Source organism: Acipenser ruthenus, chromosome 28 (genome assembly GCF_902713425.1).
Source record: "Acipenser ruthenus chromosome 28, fAciRut3.2 maternal haplotype, whole genome shotgun sequence".
Taxonomy (NCBI): Eukaryota; Metazoa; Chordata; class Actinopteri; order Acipenseriformes; family Acipenseridae; genus Acipenser; species Acipenser ruthenus.
The window spans coordinates 18,979,685-19,003,457 of NC_081216.1; the positions used below are offsets into that span (position 1 = coordinate 18,979,685).

Genomic DNA, 23,773 nt, shown 5'->3' on the forward strand with positions numbered 1-23,773 from the left:
GAAGCCAACAGTATTCTAGTTAAGAACCAACACTGAAGTAGGTCATCACAAGGGGTACCCAAAAGCTGCTGGCCTGCATTGATATATCATTTATATTTATATAGTAAGCGCTCCCGAAAGATCACAGTCTGTCAATGAATCATTCATTACACAATATACTTGTCAAAGGCACTTTTTTTTAAATAAATCTTTTCTTCTGAAAATGACGAAGGAACAAATGCACAAAGTCAGACCTCTTTCTTGATCATTATTATTATTATTATTATTATTTGTATATTTAGCAGACGCCTTTATCCAAGGCGACTTACAGAGACTAGGGTGTGTGAACCTGCAGAGTCACTTACAATTACATCTCACCCGAAAGACGGAGCACAAGGAGGTTAAGTGACTTGCTCAGGGTCACACAATGAGTCAGTGGCTGAGGTGGGATTTGAACCGGGGACCTCCTGGTTACAAGCCCTTTTCTTTAACCACACAGCCTCCTATATCATAATTTGGGAACTGCTGATGTACACCATTATATATATATATATATATATATATATATATATATATATATATATATATATATATATATATATATATATATATATATATTACTATATCTCCTATATAGTATAATGGTGTACAGCAGCAGTTACCAAACTGATGCACGAGCATTCTGCTAGACACGGAATTAATACACAGATGAACCCTTAAAAAAAAACAAAAAAACATTTGTCTATATGTGCAGTAAATGATACAACATACATTTTGACCAGGGAAAGAGATTTGTAACTTTAGCTGCAAACATGTAAAGGGGTGACAGCTAAAATACCAAAAAAATACTGAGTGAGCTGTTTTCTGTAGACAGAAGAAATGTTTCTGAGAACAGAAGTGGCTTTCTTTACAACATGCTGTTTCAGAATCGTGGAAAACTCTAAATCCTGGTTCATAACTTCTTGCAGATTAATGCGGTACGTCCTGCGCAGACAGCTGAAGCTGCACCTTCACTATTGCTGTGCAGTTCGGGACTCATGGTGTCGGAGCTCTTTCTTTGACTGCGCAAAGTGGTTGCAGCTGTTCATACTTTAAATGCAGACTGCATTCGCGAAATTGGATACGTTTACATTTGAGTAGATGTGCTGAGTTTGTACCTCTTAGACAAGAGGTTTAAAACAAATGTATCAGTTATCCATCCATTATATGGTGTCGTAATTTTTATTCGACGGGGAAGGGTTGTAATGGGCACTAACTTGCGGCAGGAAGAACACGACTGGCTTTACGGCTTTAGGTGAAAGTCTGCTTGGTGGTGAGTTGGGTTTTTCCGCTGTTCAGTTTATATTTGGAAATACTGTTAAAAATTATAAATAAATGACTATAGGGGGAGTGAGTTAAATGCATATAACACTGTATTAGAATGTTTATTTGTGTAATATATGTTTAGTTTGGCGCTAGTCAAGAAGATTGATAGTAATTTAAATAAAGGTGCATGGCGGCTGCCATTTTGTAGATGTGTAAACAAGAGCACTCCCGCCCCTGAACCTTGCACTGTATGTAAACAGACAGCTGTAACCAGACTAATTCAGATTGTAATTCATTGTACCCTGTCGACACCTCTTACTGCAAAAGCAGAACTGTAATACGAACATATTTTTACATTCAAAATATTAGGAGAAAACCTGATGTAAGTGCCAAAACTAAGTTTAACTTTAATTTCATTAAATAAGAACATCAAAGTTTATCTTTTGAAAAATGAAAGAAATATTCAGTAACGTTATAACGTCTCGTCAATTTGATGTATATTTCTGTGTTACATACAACAGTTTTTAGTTGTGTTACGTTAATGACAGGTTTATGTGCTAAAACATTTTGTAACAAAAATATATTTTAAAAAAATAATACATAAACAATTTAGCTCTGAGTTCTGTTATATGCAGATTAGATTTATTTTTATTTCTGTTTGTCTCACCAAAAAATTACTACATTTTTTGGAAACCCAAATTATCACTGTATATAAAATCATATTTTATGGGGTTTTTTAAAAATGTTTTCTACATATTATTATTATTATTATTATTATTATTTATTTCTTAGCAGACGCCCTTATCCAGGGCGACTTACATCGTAAGCAAATACATTAAGTGTTACATAAGGTGTTTCATGAATCTAACAACATTGATGAATACATTTTTACATGTACTAATGTTACAATGTTTTGCAGTGTATACATCTGTGTGTATAATATAAAACAGTAACATATAAAGTAGTGTTAATGATTTGTTGGATTGTTTTTACTAGTTTAAACATGAAGAGAAAGAAGGCAATGCTAACGAAAAGAAGAAAGAAAGTGAGGACTGCCGATTCTGAAAGTACAGGTGGGTTATTTATTTTATAATAATTTAGTTTTACCAAAGACGGTTAATATTAAATTACTACCATGAAGGTAAGTAATTTAGACCTATGTAACTGCTCCCAATAACTGCATATGCTAGTGACTTGCATCAAAATGTTAGGCAAACGGACTATGCCGTTAACAGGAACCTCTTGTATTTTTTTATTTTTCGTAATAAAAGTACTGCTCATAAAATGGCCAAAATAACAATTCATCATTTGTATATGTTTAAAAGAGGAAAAAATAAATAAGGAATAACTGCAATACTTCAATAAAAACCTCAACGGTTTTGGGAACGCCAGGTGTTACCAATATTGACTAGTCCCCTCCCCCTCTGAATTACTAGGTCCTCCAGAGCACAAAACAGTGTAGTGTTGCTGTAGTGGGACAGTAAGTGCTATGATTGTGGTTTTCAATGGGGTTCAGGTCTGGTGATTGGGCTGGCCATGACAGGGTCTTGATCTGGTGGTCCTCCATCCACACCTTGATTGACCTGGCTGTGTGGCATGGAGCATTGTCCTGCTGGAAAAACCAACCCTCAGAGTTGGGGAACATTGTCAGAGCAGAAGGAAGCAAGTTTTCTTCCAGGACAACCTTGTACTTGGCTTGATTCATGCCAAAGCTGCCCGATTCCAGCCTTGCTGAAGCACCCCCAGATCATCACCGATCCTCCACCACATTTCACAGTGGTTGCGAGACACTGTGGCTTGTAGGACTCTCCAGGTCTCCAGCAAGGCTGGAATTGGGCAGATTTGTCTTTGTGAAGGACGCATGAATCAAGCCAAGTACAAGGTTGTCCTGGAAGAAAACTTGCTTCCTTCTGGTCTGACAATGTTCCCCAACTCTGAGGGTTGGTTTTTCCAGCAGGACAATGCTCCATGCCACACAGCCAGGTCAATCAAGGTGTGGATGGAGGACCACCAGATCAAGACCCTGTCATGGCCAGCCCAATCTCCAGACCTGAACCCCATTGAAAACCTCTGGAATGTGATCAAGAGGAAGATGGATGGTCACAAGCCATCAAACAAAGCCGATCTTCTTGAATTTCTGCGCCAGGAGTGGCATAAAGTCACCCAACATCAATGTGAAAGACTGGTGGAGAGCATGCCAAGACGCATGAAAGCTGTGCTTGAAAATCAGGGTTATTCCACCAAATATTGATTTCTGAACTCTTCCTAAGTTAAAACATTAGTATTGTGTTGTTTAAAAATGAATATGAACTTATTTTCTTTGCATTATTCAAGGTCTGACAACACTGTATCTTTTTTGTTATTTTGACCAGTTGTCATTTTCTGCAAATAAATGCTCTAAAGACAATATTTTTATTTGGAATTTGGGAGAAATGTTGTCAGTAGTTTATAGAATAAAACAAAAATGTTCATTTTACCCAAACACATACCTATAAATAGTAAAACCAGAGAAACTGATCATTTTGCAGTGGTCTCTTAATTTTTTCCAGAGCTGTATATCTTAGAAAAATAAAAAACGTTTTGAGGCAGTGTGTTTTACACACCTGTATCCAATAATAAAAAACATCTAACTGAATCAACACACAGCTAGTTCATTTTTCAATATGGCCAAAATTGCCCGGACTGGTCACTAAAACAGTGCAGAACTCTTTAAAACTATACCACACAATTACTCCATCACAGTAAATATTAAAAAGAATAATAATTTTCATATCTTTTAATCAAACCAAAATGCTCACAGATAAAGACAGTGCTGCCACACGATGACACTAAGTCAGTGAAAAACGTCTTACAAACTATACCACACAATTAAAGTATAAAAACTCATAGATTTTTCTAGACGTTTTGCATTGATTGAGTGTCAAACTAGGTTACTTGTAAGGTGGTCCACATGTAAAGCACCCTTAATTTATGTATAAAACAGGTGGAAAGTCTGACAGAAAAGGCTGTCCGAATGACACATTTTGTAAATAAAACTGATGAATCACTCATTTAAGAAATAATGTAAGCAGGTAGTGTCGGAAAATATTTTTAGACAAATTCTGAACACACTTTAATGAATAGAGGTTAAAGTGACATGTTTTGTAATAGACTTGTATCTCCTAGGAGAAATAGCTAAAGGTTTGTGGCGATGTGATTTTCATACTTGTATTAACTATTGAAATGACATCACCCACATGTGTACTGGTTCATTACAGCTGTCATTTTTATATGAAGAACGCACTGAATACATTTCGGGTTTTTAAAGTCGACTTTTCTTGCATGGCCCTAGGGCTCTTCCGTAGCAGCACGTGAAGTGAAAGAAAGCAGGGATGCGTTCTAAAGAGACCCAAAGGGCGGGGCGGGGGGGATGCAGGATATTTCACAACACTGGGTCAAAAACGCATCACATTTAGTATGCGTTTCAAATATTTAGTACACGTATTGATTTGGACAAATCAGAATACCTAAAATACTACGTGTTCTAAATAAATGCGAATTAACTATGCATTTTTTACATAGTAGTTTTACAGTAGTGGCTGGTCATTTTACAGTCATGCAGCCAATCACCTTCGGGATAACATGTTTTTAATTTCTGGCATTAGTTATTAGTAGTAGTATTAATAGTCTTATTATTTAGCAGATGCTTTTATCCAAAGCGACTTAAAAAAAAAATAACAAAATATTACAGGCATTATTACAGGCAATAAAAATGCAAAACAAATACATTGTATATAATAGTTACAAAATAAATATAAATAAAGGAAAATACAAAAAGGTATATAAATAAGAATTTTTACATAAAGGTTGAATAAGTGGTTTTTGAGAAGACGGCGGAAAGCAGTATACAGACTAAACACTCTGGAGGATAACCAGTGGTTCCATGAAATAGGTTTGAAAAAAAAATCTAGAATAAGGAAAACTGGATATCGTGGCGCCGAGAATTTCTGCTGCTGACTTCTCTGTGTTCGACATTCTCACAACAGAAGTTGAATCAACAGTTAGTTATTAACTTGGTCCTTACTGCGTTTTGACATAAATCCATAAAACGCAAGTAGGTCAAAGTAGCCTCTGTTTCCGTCTTTATGAAAGTACTATTGACCAATAATCAAAACAGTGACCTGCTAAGGATTCACACATATTGGACAGGAGTTCATTACAGTAGGTGTTGGGAGGGGTTTATTTGCTATATTTACCAACATATAATCACTTTTTTAATATGAAAGTATCAATATTCAGAGAAAGATTTTTGTTGCCATTTGCAACCACTAGGGTGAGTCCCTCGTATAATACAGTAGGTAACCTTAGAAAAATTAAATGAATAAACAATTTAAAAAAAAAAAAAATGCCCGCCTTGTCTTTTCTGTTTTTCAGGGTCTCTGAGCTTTAACTCCCCTAAGATGGATATTCCAGTGGTTAATTTTAATGCCTACAAATTGGGTGCAGATCAGATTCCGGATGAAAGACTGAGTGTTATGACTGAAGAGATAAAACAAGCATTTAGTGGCACTGGATTTGTCTACCTGGAAAATACTGGCATTGAACAACAGGAGGTGAGGACAAAAAAGTCACTACAGAATAGGTCTGTTTGAAAACTGCTCTAAACATTGGAGGTTGTTTTCTGTAGAACAAAAAAATAAAAAATAAAATGGAATAACTAGAAGGAAAACTAAAGTCTCAATTATGTATTAAAGTGTTTTACAATCTGGAAATAAAATACTGTGTAGTAGGGAATTAATAATATTGTTGTATCCCAGGTTAACAGAGTCATGGATGTCTCCAAAAAATTCTTCCTTTTACCAGAAGACACAAAGAAGCTGTGCGCTAGGAACAGTGATCATGAGAATTTTAATGATGGTTGGGTGTCATCAGAGATTGAAAGGTTTGTGCAGTCTGTGATTTAAAAAAATAAATAATGCAATGGTTTTCTGCTTTTACTAATTCCTCTAGAGGAAAATGTACTTTTAACTTTGACCCATTCGACTCCTTGAGACCATCGCTTTCAATTCAAACACAAAATGTCTCAATCACTCGACAACACTCACAGTACAGAAATGTTCATTAATGATCAACAAAATGAGAATACATTAATAAAAATAAAAAAATGTAAAGCTGTATGGCAAAGTGGTGACTGGATACAGGTGAGTGCAGTGCAGGTACAAATCATACAGACAATTACGAACAGGTGCAAACACCTGTAAATAACAATGATGGAAGTGATTACAGCGGCGTGTATCACTTTGGTTTGTAAAATCCCACGGGTTTGACCCGCAACCAAAAGTCCAGTTTTTTATCACCTACACAAAACACAGACACACTTCCTACAGTGCGTGAATTAAGTGCTTGTGGTGCAGACAGTTCCTAGTGAAAAGTGAAGTGCTGGTATCCGGGTTTAATGGTGGGCTGCGGCTGCAGCTCCGGATCGTGTTTAGTAATCTTGGAACAGACAATGAAAAACAAACGGTGTTACAAGACAGACTTAAACACTCACATTTCGGTTATTTGCAGGGTATCCTTCTAGGTTGTATTCTAACCATTCACAAAGGAACAGATCACTTACGCTATGTCCTCTATTTATATCCTCGGCTCATGACCCCTAGGTTAACGAGTGCATCCGCTCCTCCAATCCTCGGATGCCACGCCGTTTACCGTCTGGGTCATTGAGTTTGGATACTGTAGCTCCGCCCCTTTCCTAAATGACCGACTTCCACCTACCCTACGGAATAGACTGTCGTGCCATTTAGTTAAGGGTACTCTGTTCCTTTTACACAGTGCCCTCACAGGTCGAGAGGGAGATCTAACACCAAGAATCATTCGATCTCTGTCACAAGCTGGTACATTCATATCTCAGAAATTGGAGAAACAGATAACGACATGTTATTATTATTATTTATTTCTTAGCAGACGCCCTTATCCAGGGCGACTTACAATTGTTACAAGATATCACATTATTTTTTACATAGAATTACATTATTTTTTACACATTATTTTTACATACAATTACCCATTTATACAGTTGGGTTTTTACTGGAGCAATCTAGGTAAAGTACCTTGCTCAAGGGTACAGCAGCAGTGTCCCCCACCAGGAATTGAACCCACAACCCTCTGGTCAAGAGTCCAGAGCCCTAACCACTACTCCACACTGCTGTCTGTACAGCACTGAAACATTATGTTTCAAAAAACCGAACTGTACTGCTGAACCTCATCATCTTTAATATTAGCATCACAAGGGTATCCATGTATTATACAAAATAATAGATGGGCCTCTTCAGTGAGTTACAGGAAAACAATTCCATCTCGGGTTTCTGTGACAGTTTATAAATTACTAGATCTTCAGTCTCATAATTTTATGATGTCACAGAAACCTTAGATGAAATTATTTTCCTGTAACTCACTGAAGCCCATCTAATCTCCTCTCTCTATCTATCTATCTATCTCTATCTATCTATCTATAATATTACATAAAACAAAACAAACTGAAAAAATAAAGCACAATATCATTAAGGCAGTTGTTTTTACATTACGTACCCCATTGGTGCTTGCAGGCGGCTGTCTTGGCAAGTTGCTATTTCATTGGTTCACAAACAAGTACTGTGAATTAAACAGTTATGGTGCAGTTCTACAGTTCACATTGCAGAAAATGGCGAAAATAATTAAATGAAAAGAAGGTGCTGGTGAAAAATTAAGATACATGTATATTTTCGGTTTCACGTGTGGAGCGAGCAACGTGGAGGGGTTGATCGCTCTCCTGGAATAATCCATAAATTAGGCATGCATAGCTCACCTTCAAACCGTGAGCACCATCTCTGCCTTTTATTATAAATGCTTTCCTCTTAAATATACTGATGGTACGCTTGCGTCTTATACAACAATAACTAAGTCTGCATTTTTTTACTGGTCCGCATGCTTACCTGTGTACCAGTTATGTGAACTCCAGATTATGGATCAAGAGGGTACATGGCGTTGGAAAGCCATATTCTCTGCAGAAAACATGTAGACATAATAAATGCTCGTCGCAGTAAGTTGTACATTTTTATATTAAACTTACGTGACATAAGCAATTAGTGTTTGTTTTTATTAGCAGGATTTTCTTACATTTTTTTTTTCCATGGTAACATACAATGAAGCAGAAAATGTCAACTTTGTGCTTAAAAGAAACACTTATGGTGTTTTCAGAATATTAAATTTTATTTTTCAGATTAAATCCTTTACGTCCAGGAGATCTGAAAGAGGCCTTTAATATTTCACACCTGGACAGTGTTCTAGTAAGCTTTTAATTATCCTCTACAGAGAAATAATATCCCAGACAACAGTTGTCATGAAACATGCATGTAGTGCAGGTGCCATAAGTGCATTTGTCACACGTTTAGCAATACCTTCAGAGCATTCTTATCCAATTGTGATTAAACTTGGTAAGGGACATTCTTAGCATGTGTATTTTATAGAATCAGTACAAGTGGTTCTGGCCTCTGATTGGTTGGGTACATACTATGAATGTAAGAGTGCTTTATTGTTCATATTACTGATTCAGAATTTGTGTGACGCTGTGTGTCTCGTTTTGGAAATCCTATTCTGCTTGTTGCTGCTGTTCTGGTCAGACTTGTTTGTGATGCCTGTATTTTGTTTCTATTCTTTTCTTTTGCCATTAGAAGTGGCCCTCTGATGCTTCCATTCCTGAGTTTCAGGAGGTCCTGGACTCGTTCTTCAGAAGATGTAAAGCGCTCGCGCTGAGGGTTCTAGAAGTGACTGCTTTGAGTCTGGGTCTGCAGAGAGACTTCTTTGTTAAAAAACACAAACTGATTGGCAGTGAGTATAATGACATTGTTCAGACCAGGCAAGAGCTCAATAATTAGCACTAAATTCAAAGCTGTTTTTTTTTTCTTTTCATTTCTCTTTTGAGATTGCTTTCTTTAATAATAATAACTTCATGGATAAAACAAGGTTTTAGGATGTAAGATATATTTAAAGCTTATTGTAGCAAAATAAACCAATGTCTTTAGGAGAAGAAATAGGGGTCACAGTGATAGTGCTGCTCGTGCTGGAAACAGCTACAAACATGGATTATATTGCCATGGTAAGCACTCCTTTAAGTGTATCCCAGTAAATACATGTATTATACATAATTTTTCAGTAATTGCCTGCAGTGTAATGCATATACAAAGTCATTCTTTGGCATGCAGTTTTATCTCTGCAATTCTGTGTTGACTTATTTTTCTTAATTGGTGTTGCACTAAACTTAGTGAACTTTGCAGCTTCTTGAGTCTCTAGGAGGCACTAGCCCATCCTGACACCACCTGTGACAGGATAGCGCTGTGGCCCAAGATGTTACCAGCAGGAATTAGACACAGTCAAGAAGCTGCAGTTTAGCGCTGTTGCACACATTTACTAACATAAAAAAACACAGGAACAAAGAAAGGCACAAGGGCCAAAACAAAAGGTTTAAACAAAATGCACAAACATACACAAAAACTGCTGTCAGGCTGGACATTTGGCTTCACAGAACAGATATAAACACACCAAACTTCCTTCACTAGACAAAGGATTTCTCCTTCATTTTATACATGCGGCCACTCCCCAGTCAGCACCAATTCCCTAATTGGGAAATGGCCACACCTCTGATTGCTGGCAGGGATAGATTTAACCCCATCCCTGCCAACCTTGCATTCCACACACACAACTTACAGCAGAAGGGCTTCTGCCCTGCCACAGGGACATTTCTCCATTGGAGGGCTGATCTGGCTTTCTGGAACAGCTTTTGTATTTCACGTACTCTAGTTGGCTCTTTTTTTTGTTGTTGTTTCTAGCTAATAAAAATTGCACCACCCTCAGAACTCTGTATTACCCACCGTTGCATAACGTGACCGTGAAGCCGAATCAGGTTCGATGTGGAGAGCATAGTGATTATGGGAGCGTGACCTTGCTGTTTCAAGATGAGTCTGGAGGTTTAGAGGTATACTCTTCTAATGCAAGGCTAATTTTAAATCTATAATGTTATTTTCCGATCATTTAACATTTCATTGTCTGTTAAAACAGGTAATGCACAGATCAGGGCAGTACATTTCTGCCCCTTGCATTCCTGGCACTGTGCTTGTAAACATAGCGGACTTGATGCAGAGGTGGACCTCTGATGTGCTGGTGTCAACGGTAAGACTACACACATATCAATGCTTTTGTGACATGAGTGCCTGCACTGTACATACCAACAGCAGTAGCAGTTTTTGACAGCTGTCAAATATTGTAACTTGGTAGCAAAACACAACATGTACTATCAGTAAAACCCAATTTTGTACTGCAAGAGGATACATGTATGCATTATAAGGGGTTTATTTGATCAACCTATATCCCATCCCATCAAATTAACCCCAGATTCACTGTATGCATTTTACTAGTTGGAAATATACTACAAAATCAGGCCCCATTCACACGGGAGTGATTGCAAACGACCCAGGATCAGATCGTATGATAAAAATCTGAGCTCAGGTCAAGGAGCATTCAGACAGGACAGCTCGGGGAAACGAGCCAAGTTCATTTGCCCTCCATTACCAGCCCGAGATAATTTATAATTCTCACTGGCATTTCACAAGCTCAGCTCTCATCGAATGCCCTTCTAATGTTTATCTACATTGTATTCTGGGATATGTTTTCATAATGGCGAACAACAAACACCAAATTTATGGAAATTTGTAAGATGGTTATGACATTTATTTAACTTGAGACATTAAGTGGACAGTAAAAGTCATACGATAGAGACAATTCAGAAGACAACAAGTTTTCAGTTCAGGAGAAAACGGATGCTCAGTCAATTTATTTACATGACAACAATAATGTTTCCCATCCACAGTGAACCCTGGAGCGATTGCAGTAGATCTGCCCACAGACAGGTTTGCAGTCACACAGGCAAAAAATAAACGAGCCACGCCAGGGTCTATTGCCCAAACAAACCATCTATTTTTCCATTCTTGGGTCGGATCGTTTTAAGCGAGCTGAGGTAGTTTGAGGAGCATGCACAGGGGTCTCCAATCGATCCAAACTGTTCCTGGAAGCGGATCATTTGCTCCGAACACTCCCATGTGAATGGTGGGTCAAAAATGGTTAGATTCAAAATAATGTGTTTATTTTCTTATACCAGTCACACAGAGTTTTACTGCCCCCTGATGACAAGATGAACACCTCAAGACAGTCTGTGGCTTTCTTTGTTCATCCTGATAATGATGAAATCATTTCTTGCTGTGATGGATCAAACAAATACCCTCCTGTCAGTGCACTTCAGTATACCAAGGACCGTGCATACATCTCTTACAAAGAAGTAAACGACAGTAATCTGGCAGTCTAAACCTAGTGATATAAACATATCAATATGCTAATTTTTAAAAACATGGTTTTTGCTTCTTACTTTTAAATGTTTAATAAATGGATTATTGTTGACTTGTCTGATAGCACCTCAGTATCATACATTTCAGTATATACATTAATACACTGTCACTTCTCAAAAGTAAATGTAACTTCTTTTTATCTACTTTATAAATCATATGCCATATATAATAGTGTGTGGCACTTAGCAATTCCATTTTTACTGAACTTTTCCTGAAAATGAAAATATGGTCTGGTTTTTCATTTACAATTCGAAAGTTAGTGAGATCACCCTACCTTTTGTTTTCTCGGAAGAAAAAAAAAACTGAAAATTGAATCGGTTCAGAATTACACCTTTTTCATTTTTTGTTACTCCTGCTAAAATAATGAAAAACAAAAAAATGGCATAACTTAAATTATTGCCGTTTGTGTAATGAAAGGGTCACAATCGGGATGTACCATTAGTGCTGGGGGAGAACACTACAGACCTGTAAAGGAAAACGTCAAAAAAAAAAGATATCTACAGAATGCTTTTTATTATAATCATTAGTAATAATAACTACTGTTGTAGTCAAGTTAGTACATTTGCATGTCACATTGGCACTGACGCGCCCAGGGGTGGCAGGTAGGAAACCGGCGGACTCCTTCTCCGCATCGTGAGAAAAGTGAATCCTACTGGCCAGACACAGAGCACATTCAGAGTGGATATTCAGCGATTCTGGCTTTAGGCTTGTGTGAGATCAGAGGAAGCTCACACGCCCTCAGAGAGAAATAAATATAAGTAATGATAATTAGTCACTATAAATTTATAAAAAAAACATAATAAAATAAAAAATAAATTACATTTACTTTCAAATGTTGGTCCTTGCTGATTATAAAGAAAATATCAGACCCACAATTGAGAATTTGAGGTTATACTGTACTGTAGTGATGTTGAGTTCATACCACACAATGTGCACTTTTTAGAGGAGCTAGCTTGTCCACCATTTACAAAAACTTTCTGTTAAAGTGAAGAGTATCTGTACATGTAAACTAGTAAACTATTAGAATTAACTGTTTTAAATACATTTAATGTGGTGTTTTCAATTTGAGTTCTACTGCTCTCTGCTGATGAAAATATGAACACAATAAGACAGCCTTTGTTTATCCTGATGATGATGAAGAAATAATCATTTCTTGCTGTAATGGGTCAAACAAAACCCTCTGGTCAATTCACTTGAATATCTTATGAACCTGTTTCAATGAATCTTACAAATAAGCAAAGAGACAAGAATCTGGCTAAATCTAGTGAATTATACATACGTAGCCACGTACTATTCTAACATGTAGTCTGCACGTCTATGTGATTTTAACTATGAATGAGCAAAAAAAATAATTACCAAATTTGGTTTGTGTTTAAATTTAATGCAATAAGCAACTGACCACATTCACCAAACAATCAACAAAGCACAAAAATTGGGAGTACGAATTATAATTGAAATATGGCAACAATACAATAAATGATGAAAAGCCGAAAAAGAAAGGCACTGGCTTCCATTAATTGAATTATTTTGAATATATTCTGTATTAAACAGCAGTGCAGCGATAAGTAAATGAACTGAAGTTATGTGGAAGAGAGATACTAACAATAACAATATATTCTAGTATTCACATAAATTATTTTCAGCTCAACATTAATTTTGGCAGTTAGAGAATACTAATTTATTTTCTTGATTTCAAATGTGCGAAAAGGAATGATTTTAAATCAATGTAATAAAAAATAAATAAAAAATGTGTTTTATAACAATGTGTTTTTGTAAATTAATGTAGACAATTGTGTATAATATTGAATTGTCAAATGCTTTATTTATTTTTACCAAAACAACAGTGCATTCTGACATACCAACTGACCTCCATTTCATACACGATACATTTTAACAAATAAGCTTACAATAAATTAAACACTTAAAAATGAATTAAAAACAAAACATTAGAATTAGAATAGTTTTAATGCCCCTTTCAATTTAAACATAGATGTCTTTAAACTTGGCTGGCAGTACTGTGCATTCTTTTCAAAATATTTTTTTTTCTAGAAATATTTTCGAGACCAGGAAGTCCTACAGCATATTTACATACAGTGCAGTGCCAATGTTCAATCAGATTTTGGTCCTTAATTTTAATGGCATCAAAAGGCAAAGTAATACAGAATTCTTTAAACTCAAGAGTATTATGTCATATGTATAGCAATTATTATGAAAATACTGCAGCATGTGTCAATTTTCTATAAATCTTTACCTCCTCACCCTGGTCATACTTAAACTGTATAGATACTTACTAGTATCTAACTTAATTGCTAATAAAAACATACATATATAGATTAGCTCAAAATATATAATAAATATCAGGCAGCACAAACAGAATTGCTGATGATTCGACTCATTCTGCAGTTTAAAGGTCCATATTTCTTTCTTTGCACAAAACATTTACCAGGATAAAAAGGTAAAAAGTCGAGTGGCATACTTTGCATTATTCAATTCAGAATTATGAAAAAAAAAAATGAAATTACAGGCGCTCTGATGAAATTAAATAAAAATAATAATAATGTGAGCATCTAACTGCTTAGAAACAGAATTTAAAATATATTGCACCTCATGATCTCTGCAAAATGAAAAAACCTGTATGGACCTGATTGTGCTTACAATAGACAGCACACTCTTAACTGATTCACAGGGTTAAATAGAACTTGGGTACTTATGTATGTTACAGTAAGTGAATTTACAGCATTTGGTAGAGTACCCCATTTGTGACATGTTGAAACACAATCATTTGGAACATTAGAATTACAATAGTTCAATTTTAAACTGTAAAATTGTCAGGTTGTAATCGGGTAGAGACGTCCTGTTCAAATTAAATTAAACAACTAAACATTGTATATCATTTGAACACTGACATACATATATACATATGCTATGTAAACAAAACCAGTAAAAAACAGGCACAATAGGTTATTGATGTGGTTTTGTCTGTTCCTCATGATGACTTGTAGACAATGGCTGATTACGTTCTATAGGGTGTCCTCCATCTGAAAGAAAAAGAAGGAAGTAAACTAGTTAGTACCATACATACCCGCTACTGCAAGAATACATCGGTATCATGTAAAAAGTAGATCAGTGTGATCCACATCTGTAGGTTCTTGTATGTCTAGACTTAAAACTCTTACTCCATGGGAAATAGAATCTGTTGTTATGAAATGGGTTAATTTTACAGCATACCATGAGCCTGTTCTTCGTTGGTTCCCGGGGGAGGGTGTTCTTTTTGAGTTTTTAACTTATCCATATGTTCAACAGCCTATGGTGGAGACAACATTATTTAATGGCAGATAACAGTCATACAAATCCGTGCAAAACCAGGTTGAGCTAGAGTGGTGAAAAGCTTTGTTTTCCTCTTTTTATCTTAGCACATTGACACTGTTTTAATTTGTACAGCATGTAACTGTAGTTAAAATTTTACAATCTTACCTTTTATCAATACAAGCTTAAACGAAACAAGTGCAAGGGAGTACTGCTGGGATCTATACAGACTCACTGAATGTTAACGATGAAGCAGTCTCAGTGATAAAGCAAGAAAGGATCCGGCAAACACTAGTGGGACTGAAATATGTTCACTAATTGGAGATTTATGGTCCAGCTATCATGACAGGAGAACACTGGTATGCAAAACATCTGACTTGTCTTTTGAAAAATTCCAAGAGACAAATCACAGTGTTCTTTTGGATAACATACAGTACATGCGACTTTCCTGTGTTAGTAAACTGGGTATGTCATACACTATTGCTCCTTTTTCAGTTCCAGTCCTCTTACCTTTTGAAGCTCTAATTTCTGGGCATTAAGCTGCTCCTGTTGTCTCTCTAGTTCTTCTCTTTGTTTATTAAGATTGTCTGCTTTATTTTTTAGGTCGTGTTCTTGTTCAGCCAAGTGCTGTTCAAATTCCTTCATTTCCTCTTCAGTAAAAGCTGGAGCCTGTTCCAGAGTCTAAAAAACAATGCATTAAAAATTAAATAATTAAAATCGATTTTTGTGAAGACTCATTGTGCCCAAAAGCCTACAACAGAAGGCAGGACTTTATGACCGTTTTATATGTAAAGATGTCAGCCTTGATGAAAATAATGTATAATACTTTATATTATTGTTTTTGAGTCAGTAAAGTATAAATTGGTTTGGGGAATTCACAAGTTATGCAATGAGGGACATGTTTTACTGTGTACTTTTCTTTGTTTATCAAAATAGTTTAATAATGTTCAGCAACTGACCTCCCAACTGTCTGGCTCTAAGAACTCTCTCTTTCCAGTTGAAACTAAAAACTCTTCTAGTGAAACCAGACGATCCTTGTTGACATCAACCTGTTAAATTCAAATTGAATTTGGAATTAAAATAAATACAGAGCAATAAAGGTTTTCATTATTTTGGGGTTAAGAAAATTTTTTTTTTTTTCAATCATTAGAATAATTACAACATACAAAGCAACCTAATTCAGTGGGCATGGTTTGACCAATTGACAACCTACTGTTTTGTTTATTTCAGTACCTCATTCATGACATGTTCCCTCATTCTGATCCTCTCTTCCTCCATCTCCACCATGTCATCTTCCTCATTTTTTGGGTCATACATCTTCTCCAGCTACGCAATGGCAAAACAGGACAGATTTACCCAAAAGGTTGTTTATTAGTCATCTTTAAAATGGAGTAGAGTTGAGTATCCAGAAATCTATTGACTGGATTGTTAGTTACAAAGATCACTGTTCTAGGTGTTCACTTGGGTTTTGCAAGCTATAAAGGTTTACAATTGGCAGAGTGGGCATAGCTAGGTCACTTGCAATCATTTTTTTTAGACTTGGAATGCAGGATGTGGGTGAGTTATCCACAATATCTGCCATGAACTGCCTATAAACCCCCTATTAGTCCGGTTACATGACATTGCACTAATTTTAATGAGATTGAATACATTCTTCTCTTAGACATACACATTTTAACTAGCTATAGTTTACTGTTACTAATAATACAGTTAAGGTAAACACAGAAATGACTCTGCTTGGTGGTATACCTCTTTGGTAAACAGTGCTTCCAATTCCTGCTCATCAAGAAAGTCATCACCATTAGTATCTATAACAAACAAAAGTTTCAAAACATGTTAACAAAATACTATTAAAGTTTATTCTATGTTCCATGCTTTTTATTGATTGTGGCTGATGCAAAAAAATATACATTCAGAAGTATAAAAAACTAGGCAGTAGGTATATGTTATTTAGGCTCCAGTTTAAAGAAATTGTTAAGTAAAAACTTGCTAAGCAGAAAGGGTGAGCTGTTGAAATATGTATTGTACACAAACAGAAAGCAAGGCTCACCAGCACTGCTGAAATTAAATAGAAGAGGGAAAAATGCATTTACCATTTCAACACTGCAGACAGACAAATCATACCAGTTAAGTCCAAATGTTCGTCAGTATAAAATACTGAAGCTAATATCTTCTGAAATTAACTGGAGGGTCCATTTAGTGTAGAGTTATGAAAGCGGTAAGACATTGAATTCAGTAGTGAAGTAACCAGTAGACAGTACAAATGAACAGTGTTTTAAACCAACCATGTAACTTAAAGAAAGTCTTCGGGTCAAAGTCAAGGGGGTCCAGCCCATCAGTTTCCTCCCAGACTTCCTTCAGCTGGTCCTGGCTTCCCTGTTAACCAATACACAACTTTAATCAGTCATTTTGTGACAGAATTTAGTATCAAGTGCAATATTGAAAACAAATGTATAGACATGATATCTAAGAAGTTAGTGGTTTAAAGATGAAAGAACAAATGTTTTAAAATAACCAAGAAAATGACCACAAATTCAATACAACCGGAAAAGAAAAACTATCTGTTAGCAAAGATAAAATAGGGGACAGCTCTAGTTCTCATAATGATTTTTGAAGTAAGTAAACCAATACCAGTATATAAAAGGAAAACGATTCCAAAGCCTCAGTGGCTACAGCTTTAAATATTGGGTGAACAGGGCAAGTAGAGCGTCTGCTTACCGGGTGATTTACTTTGGGGTGGTCAGCATGTTTCTTTTTCATTTCTTCATAATGCTGCTCTTCTGCTTTCCTCTTCTCTTCATCCAGAGCCTTCAGATATTCTCTTCTTTCGTGTTCCTTCATCAATTCATACCTCTTAAACTCATCATGGTGTTCCTTGTCGAAGTTTTCCAGGTCACTGGTTGCCTAAACAATATTTTGCACATCAAATCACATACTGTAGAGGTCAATTCAACTGATCTAAATGATGACGACACTCTTTGAATATTAAAAACGGGTGGAGATATGTAGCTTCGATGTTATCTGAGTTGACTGGTTCACAGTTAATAGACGAAGCTTGCTTATTTTGACTTAATGATGACTCACTGGTTAATCTTTCTTTGACTCAGCATAGAACTCCACTTGCAGGCCTAACAGCGACTAAAAAGTCAATTTTGTAGCTACACCAGATACAGCTCTGGCCCACTCTTAGCTCTTTATAGTGTTCATAAAGAGTGGACCGCAGCCAGGCTGCATGGGGCGAAACCAGCAATGGTAGAAGCGTGTAGTTCAGTCTCTGCTGCCCTAGCTGGTATTATGGCATGACAGGTTTATATAATTTTCTCTTTTATTAATTTATCTATTCATTTTGTGCGAGCTCTGGTTTCTCTGTATATAGTTTTGTTCATTTGTATGATTCCGAATATATTATGTGTGTGCTAATAATGAACATAATTAATGGCAAAAAAAAGACACTCAAAAGGCATGAAAGGTGGCCCTTTTGTCATGGATTCAAATCACATGAAGCAAAAATTCATTATGCTGATTTTTGATTTTGTTAGTCAAAATTGTATAAATCTGATAAATGATTAAGGAATTTGGGCTGTATTTTTTGATTGATTAGAAAGAATAAAAACAAATTTTTAACAGCAAAATGTCCACTGATTTCCTTTGCCCCTATTCAAATGCCTGATATTTTCACAGATATAGTACAATATCAGTGGTTTACCTTATGATATCATCACACTCAGACAATGTTAAAATGCACAACACTTCTGTCTGCATTCAGATGGAACCTGCATCCCCAAAATATATAGACTTTATTAATTCTGGGACTGACAAAACAAGTGTTTATAAAAAAAAAAAAAAAAAAAAAAAAAATACATAGGTCCATGCATCTCTGTGTCCAAATCTAAGAATAGCACCAGAAAACACAGTTTATGTTTCATTAACTGTATTTACACAGAAATGGCAGATTTATAATGCTGGAAACTTTAAATAATAATACAACAAAAATGAATGTACTCCTCACCGTTGTAATAAGCTTATTCAAATCTTCAATCTCAAAGCTATGTGGGTTCCCATGGTTGAGGTATTCAAACTGTTTCAACAGTGATTCATGATCCACAGCCAAGCCTGAAAAAGATTATATAAAAGATCTCTGAAAAACAAAACTTGATATGCGTTCATATGTATGATTTAAAACCAGGTCAATCTCTCATACTGTTTGGATCTGGGTTATTTGAAACCTGAATTGTGTATGTAATTTACTAGCTTGTGATAAGTTACATTATGTTTCAATATAACCAGCATGGAAAACAAATACAATCTTTTCACTGTTTTGGTAAGTTTATTGGAACAGAGATACTGCAATTTTAGGTCAGACTGACTATGCAAAGTTTGTCATTAAGGCATTTGCTAAGTTGATACCCTTTTATGATGTCTGTAAGTTATTTGGAGTCTAAGCATGGAATTTTTGTAAAATGTATGCAGTGATACAATTGATATTATAAAGGAATAAAACTCAACTTAGCTGTAGAAAATGATTACATGTGTGCTTGTTGTTTTATACAGTCAAAGTATGCCTTTGCACTTTCTTTTAGGTTTCATATCAACAGAATACCTTTTCCAGTTTCCACATCTTGCTTGGCTTTAATCAGGCTCCGTAACCTGTTCACTTCCTGCCTTTTCATTTCATCCAGCCTTGTTCTTACATTATGACTTACAAAATCAAGCTCTTTGGCTAGCTTTCCCGCCTGTAACAGAAAACAAATTAACTGATAAAAAAGCTTTGCATGTTCATCAAGCGTGGTGATGCAAGACAAGGTACACAAAGTTGCAGGTGACATTTTCCCAAAGTTGCTTACTCAAGACATAATTTTTTTTTACTTGAACAATTTTTGTACTTGCTTCAATTGTTTTCTTTAACGGTTTCCAGAAAAGAGTTGCATGGAATTCCTTTAATGTCTTTACTGCCTCTATAAAAAAAAATGTTCAAGTGTTTATTTTCCAATGTGGATGACTAACATTGTGAACTGCTTATAGTCTATAGTTATAGGGAACCCAAGCTGTGGCTAGCTGCTATCTACAAGTACACTGTACAAGTGCTGTTTTGCCAGAGCAGTAGCCATTTCAAATCATCTCAATCAAGAATTATTGCAATTTTAACTGGGATATATGAGATCATAGTATTGCCTCTTGGCATGCTTTACCTAATTAGCCTAGTTAATAATGTGGCCCTCCACAAGTTTAGAGCAAGGACTACTGGTTTAAATGGTTGGAAACACTGAAAGATTGCTTAAAAGACCCACAGTGTGGAGACCTTGTTATTGACATAGGTTCATGTTAAAACATATCCATGCAGATCTTTGTAAACTCTAATTTTAAAGTGTATACCTGCTGCAAACTTTGTAATGAGTAGTCATTCTTTGGTACAGTTCATGAAAAGCACACAGCCTAATAGCCACAATATACTAAATAGGTACTTGACAAAGGGCCCCTGTAAGCACTGTATTCCAATCGCTGCACTGTAATTGAAAATTGAACAGTTGCTACATTATGGTGAAATGATCAACATTTATGATTGTGGAAACATGCATGTAGCTTTACATATACACAAAAGGCTGTTTTTGTGTATTGGCAACTATTTAATTTATGTCTTGTCAGGTTTGTGTAAGACAAGTTCTAGCCTGAAGACACATAGCCTTCTCTCTACTCATTTGTGACTGTGCCTGCCCTAAAAGGTATAGTGATCTACAGATTTATTAGACCATTAATGTACTGTAAAGGGAATTCACAACAGAAGTGGATTATTATGTCTCCTAAAATCAGACTTAATGAGAATGGTTATGCATGTACTAAAAATAGATTTCAGCTCTTCTCATCATAGAAATGTTTTAAAGAAAGTGTAAAATGGGATGTAAAATGTGATGTCCTATCTAAAGCAGACTGTAACACGTAGGAAGAGAAATCAGCCACAGGCACTTAGTTATTCCACTGACAGTAGAACAAGGACTGTTTGCCAGTGGTGATTATAGATGTACTGCATGTATATACAGTAACAGTGTGACAGCCTCTATAACACCAAATATGTCATACAGTTATACAGTAACAAAGAAATATGACAGAAAAATAGAATTGAAAAAAACACATGTTGGATCCTGGTGAACAGTGTAGGTATTTTGTACATGCATTGCCTCACCTTGATATCTTCCATATCTGTGTTCTGAAGCTTTTCTCTGAAATGCTGGTCTGTCTCCAGAACATCAATGACTTCCCTGAGGTAACGGTCATAATATAGTCCAGTATCCTAGCACACGAAACAAAAGGGTTCATACTTGTAAATGAATAAATAGTTATGGGAAGTAAGCTAATAAAAATGAGGAAAATTTACAAGGCCATAGTCAAAACGTGTGTCTACTTGATGTTCACTTTAGCCTGGAGGCGTATCACTCAGCATGAGATGTCAAGTGTTAGCTGTGGGTAACCTCTGCAATATCATTCTGCAAGCTACAAGTAGGTCCGAACCAGTTCAATAGTCTAATGATGACACATTGGGACACATCATGCAATGCAACTGCCATGTCTACCTGCCTACAACCGTATGGCTTTCCTACAGCCCTGGGTGCTTCCACCACTATAGTCAGCTGTGAGTAATCACCATGCACAATGACACAAGACAATTCTCTGCCCAGTTGTATAGTTCTACAGCTATGGACAAAAGTTTTGCATCACCCTATAGAATTAACTAATTTTAAAAGACAAATGAAACCTGCTGAATAATGTTATGTTAACATTTTGAATTACATACCACCTTGTAGCTTTCTATATGCTTAACGAAAAACTGACAAAAATTGAAAGATGTGACATTTCAAAATCTAACATGAAATACTATACAGCTATTATGGTTTCCGATAGACTTTTGCTGTATAATTTTGTATTTTTTTTTTTTTTTTTTTTAAATGATGGTAAATAAAATATCTAAATTATGTTCATACAGTATAGTGTTTTTATTTTTATTTAATTATGTTTCAATCCTAAAATTATAGGCAATGCAAAACTTTTGGCCATAGCTGTATATCCAGTATCCATGAATTGAATAAGTTTTAAGCAAACAGGCATATATTTGCAAAATAAAAAGAAATTGAATAGTTCCAAGTGCAAATGCAAGTCAGAATATTATGTATGGGAACCCTTCCCCCTTCCAAATACGTACCGGATTTCCTTTTTCTTTCTCTTTTTGTTCCTCTGGTGGGTTTATCTTTGTTTTGTCTATAGCTACAGGCACTGCTTCAACATAGACAAGAAGGCAAATGAGCAATAAAAAGCCTTGGCAAATGGCTCCACTCCACCACATCTACAAGGGAAGACAGAACAGTAATAAGCAACCACCCACTTTTATAAAAGTCATTATCAAATAATCTTTAATGACACTTCTGTGCACAGTACTGTTTTTAAAGTACAACAATAATGTGAATATCCATGGCTTAAATGGCTGGTGTGTTATGACCATTCTTTCCGGAGCCTTTGGTGTGACATGGAAAGGCATACTGATACAACCTGTGTGAAAGAAAACTATAGAGTGCCTCTCTCTAATTCTGTAAACTATGGACCACAATTTAAGAACATGTATTGACACCACTGTAAGAAACAAAACCCTATCGTTTTCTACAGCGCTGCCAAGTGTCCTATAATCACTCTCTTTCATTGCACAACATAGAATGTTCCTTCCTTTTAACGCTGGTAAAGCATGTTAACATCTGACTATTTTTAACACATACATCTTTATTTTCCATTACATGTTAACACATTTAATTACTCTTCTCAGTTAATATACTATCTATGTTACTGGCTGATTATCTTTCGTTTCCTTCTGACTTTCATCTCCACCATCTGAGAAGTTCAGTCCGGCAACCTGTCAAATTCACACGCGATTCTCCTAGCATCACTTAGTTTGTGTCTCATTTCAAGAGTTTCCAAACCCTGGAAATTGCTTCTTTCGTTGCATACATTTTCATACAAGAAAACATGATCGTCTACGAAGGTAAATCTGGTAAACTTTGACGTGTATCTTATCTAGCTGCACTATTTACCTTCTGCATACACAGCTGATCACAAGTTCAAACTACATATTTCCTTAACAAACAAGGACTGATATAATTACTGCATGTATGTTCGCCATACTCACGTTATTGAGTGTCATTTTCTTTTCTCGAGTTAGAATTTGCTACAGATAATCGCTCATTCACAATAAGATAGTTTCTGTTTTAGTTTTTAATGACAGACAAACACGGCACTTAACCCAGCCCCTTCCTATAGCACTCAACATAAACTCAATAACATAGCAACGCCCCGCCCTTCCTGATTCTGATTGGACAGAAGGTTCCTCTTCCCCCAAGGAACTGGCTGTTTCAGGGGTCATTCAAAGAGACAGCCTGCCTTTTCATTGTCAAGTTGAGTTGCAGTGGGATGAACGTGGCGTTCGTTTAACTGATTCAAGGTTTGTATGGCCAATCAGAACGTTAAGCTTACTCTAACAGACCCTACTATACTGGTATATATAGGTGCGTTTGCATACAATTTGCATTTGAAATGTTTTAAAACTAACTGCCACGATGACAAGTACAGGCACAATTATACACGTCGGCTTGCAAAGGTTACAGCACACTAACTGCAACTGATGAAACAAGACAGTGGTGATGAAATAGTAACTGAATCTGACCATAATGTTTGTTTTTTTCTTCTTCTTTTTTAGTTATGCAGGAGTTTTAGCACAACAAACTAAAACACCTGCA

At 36.0% G+C, this 23,773-nt stretch overlaps 2 protein-coding genes across 3 annotated transcripts; one reads left to right on the forward strand and one right to left on the reverse strand.

The window, feature by feature from the left end:
• Positions 1-1,005: 1,005 nt before the first annotated feature.
• Positions 1,006-11,748, forward strand: LOC117435093 (uncharacterized). Of its 2 annotated transcripts, none has more exons than XM_034058032.3 (9): positions 1,006-1,291; positions 2,281-2,357; positions 5,698-5,876; positions 6,081-6,205; positions 8,522-8,588; positions 8,973-9,129; positions 10,128-10,273; positions 10,357-10,467; positions 11,453-11,748. In XM_034058032.3, exons 2-9 carry the CDS (start codon positions 2,288-2,290, stop codon positions 11,654-11,656), a joined length of 1,059 nt encoding a protein of 352 aa, XP_033913923.3. In that variant the 5' UTR covers positions 1,006-1,291; positions 2,281-2,287; the 3' UTR covers positions 11,657-11,748. The 2 variants fall into 2 exon arrangements, with proteins under 2 accessions (XP_033913923.3, XP_033913924.3); XM_034058033.3 differs by lacking the exon at positions 1,006-1,291 and adding an exon at positions 1,523-1,666.
• A 1,750-nt stretch (positions 11,749-13,498) lies between these two features.
• Positions 13,499-23,314, reverse strand: LOC117435092 (nucleobindin-2-like). Its single transcript, XM_034058031.3, has 13 exons — positions 23,167-23,314; positions 22,195-22,335; positions 21,181-21,288; positions 19,603-19,735; positions 19,012-19,115; positions 17,721-17,906; positions 17,288-17,378; positions 16,752-16,810; positions 16,236-16,328; positions 15,962-16,051; positions 15,513-15,683; positions 14,925-15,000; positions 13,499-14,734 (listed from the first exon to the last, which is right to left on the reverse strand). Exons 1-13 carry the CDS (start codon positions 23,179-23,181, stop codon positions 14,658-14,660), a joined length of 1,344 nt encoding a protein of 447 aa, XP_033913922.1. The 5' UTR covers positions 23,182-23,314; the 3' UTR covers positions 13,499-14,657.
• Between the last annotated feature and the right edge of the window lie 459 nt (positions 23,315-23,773).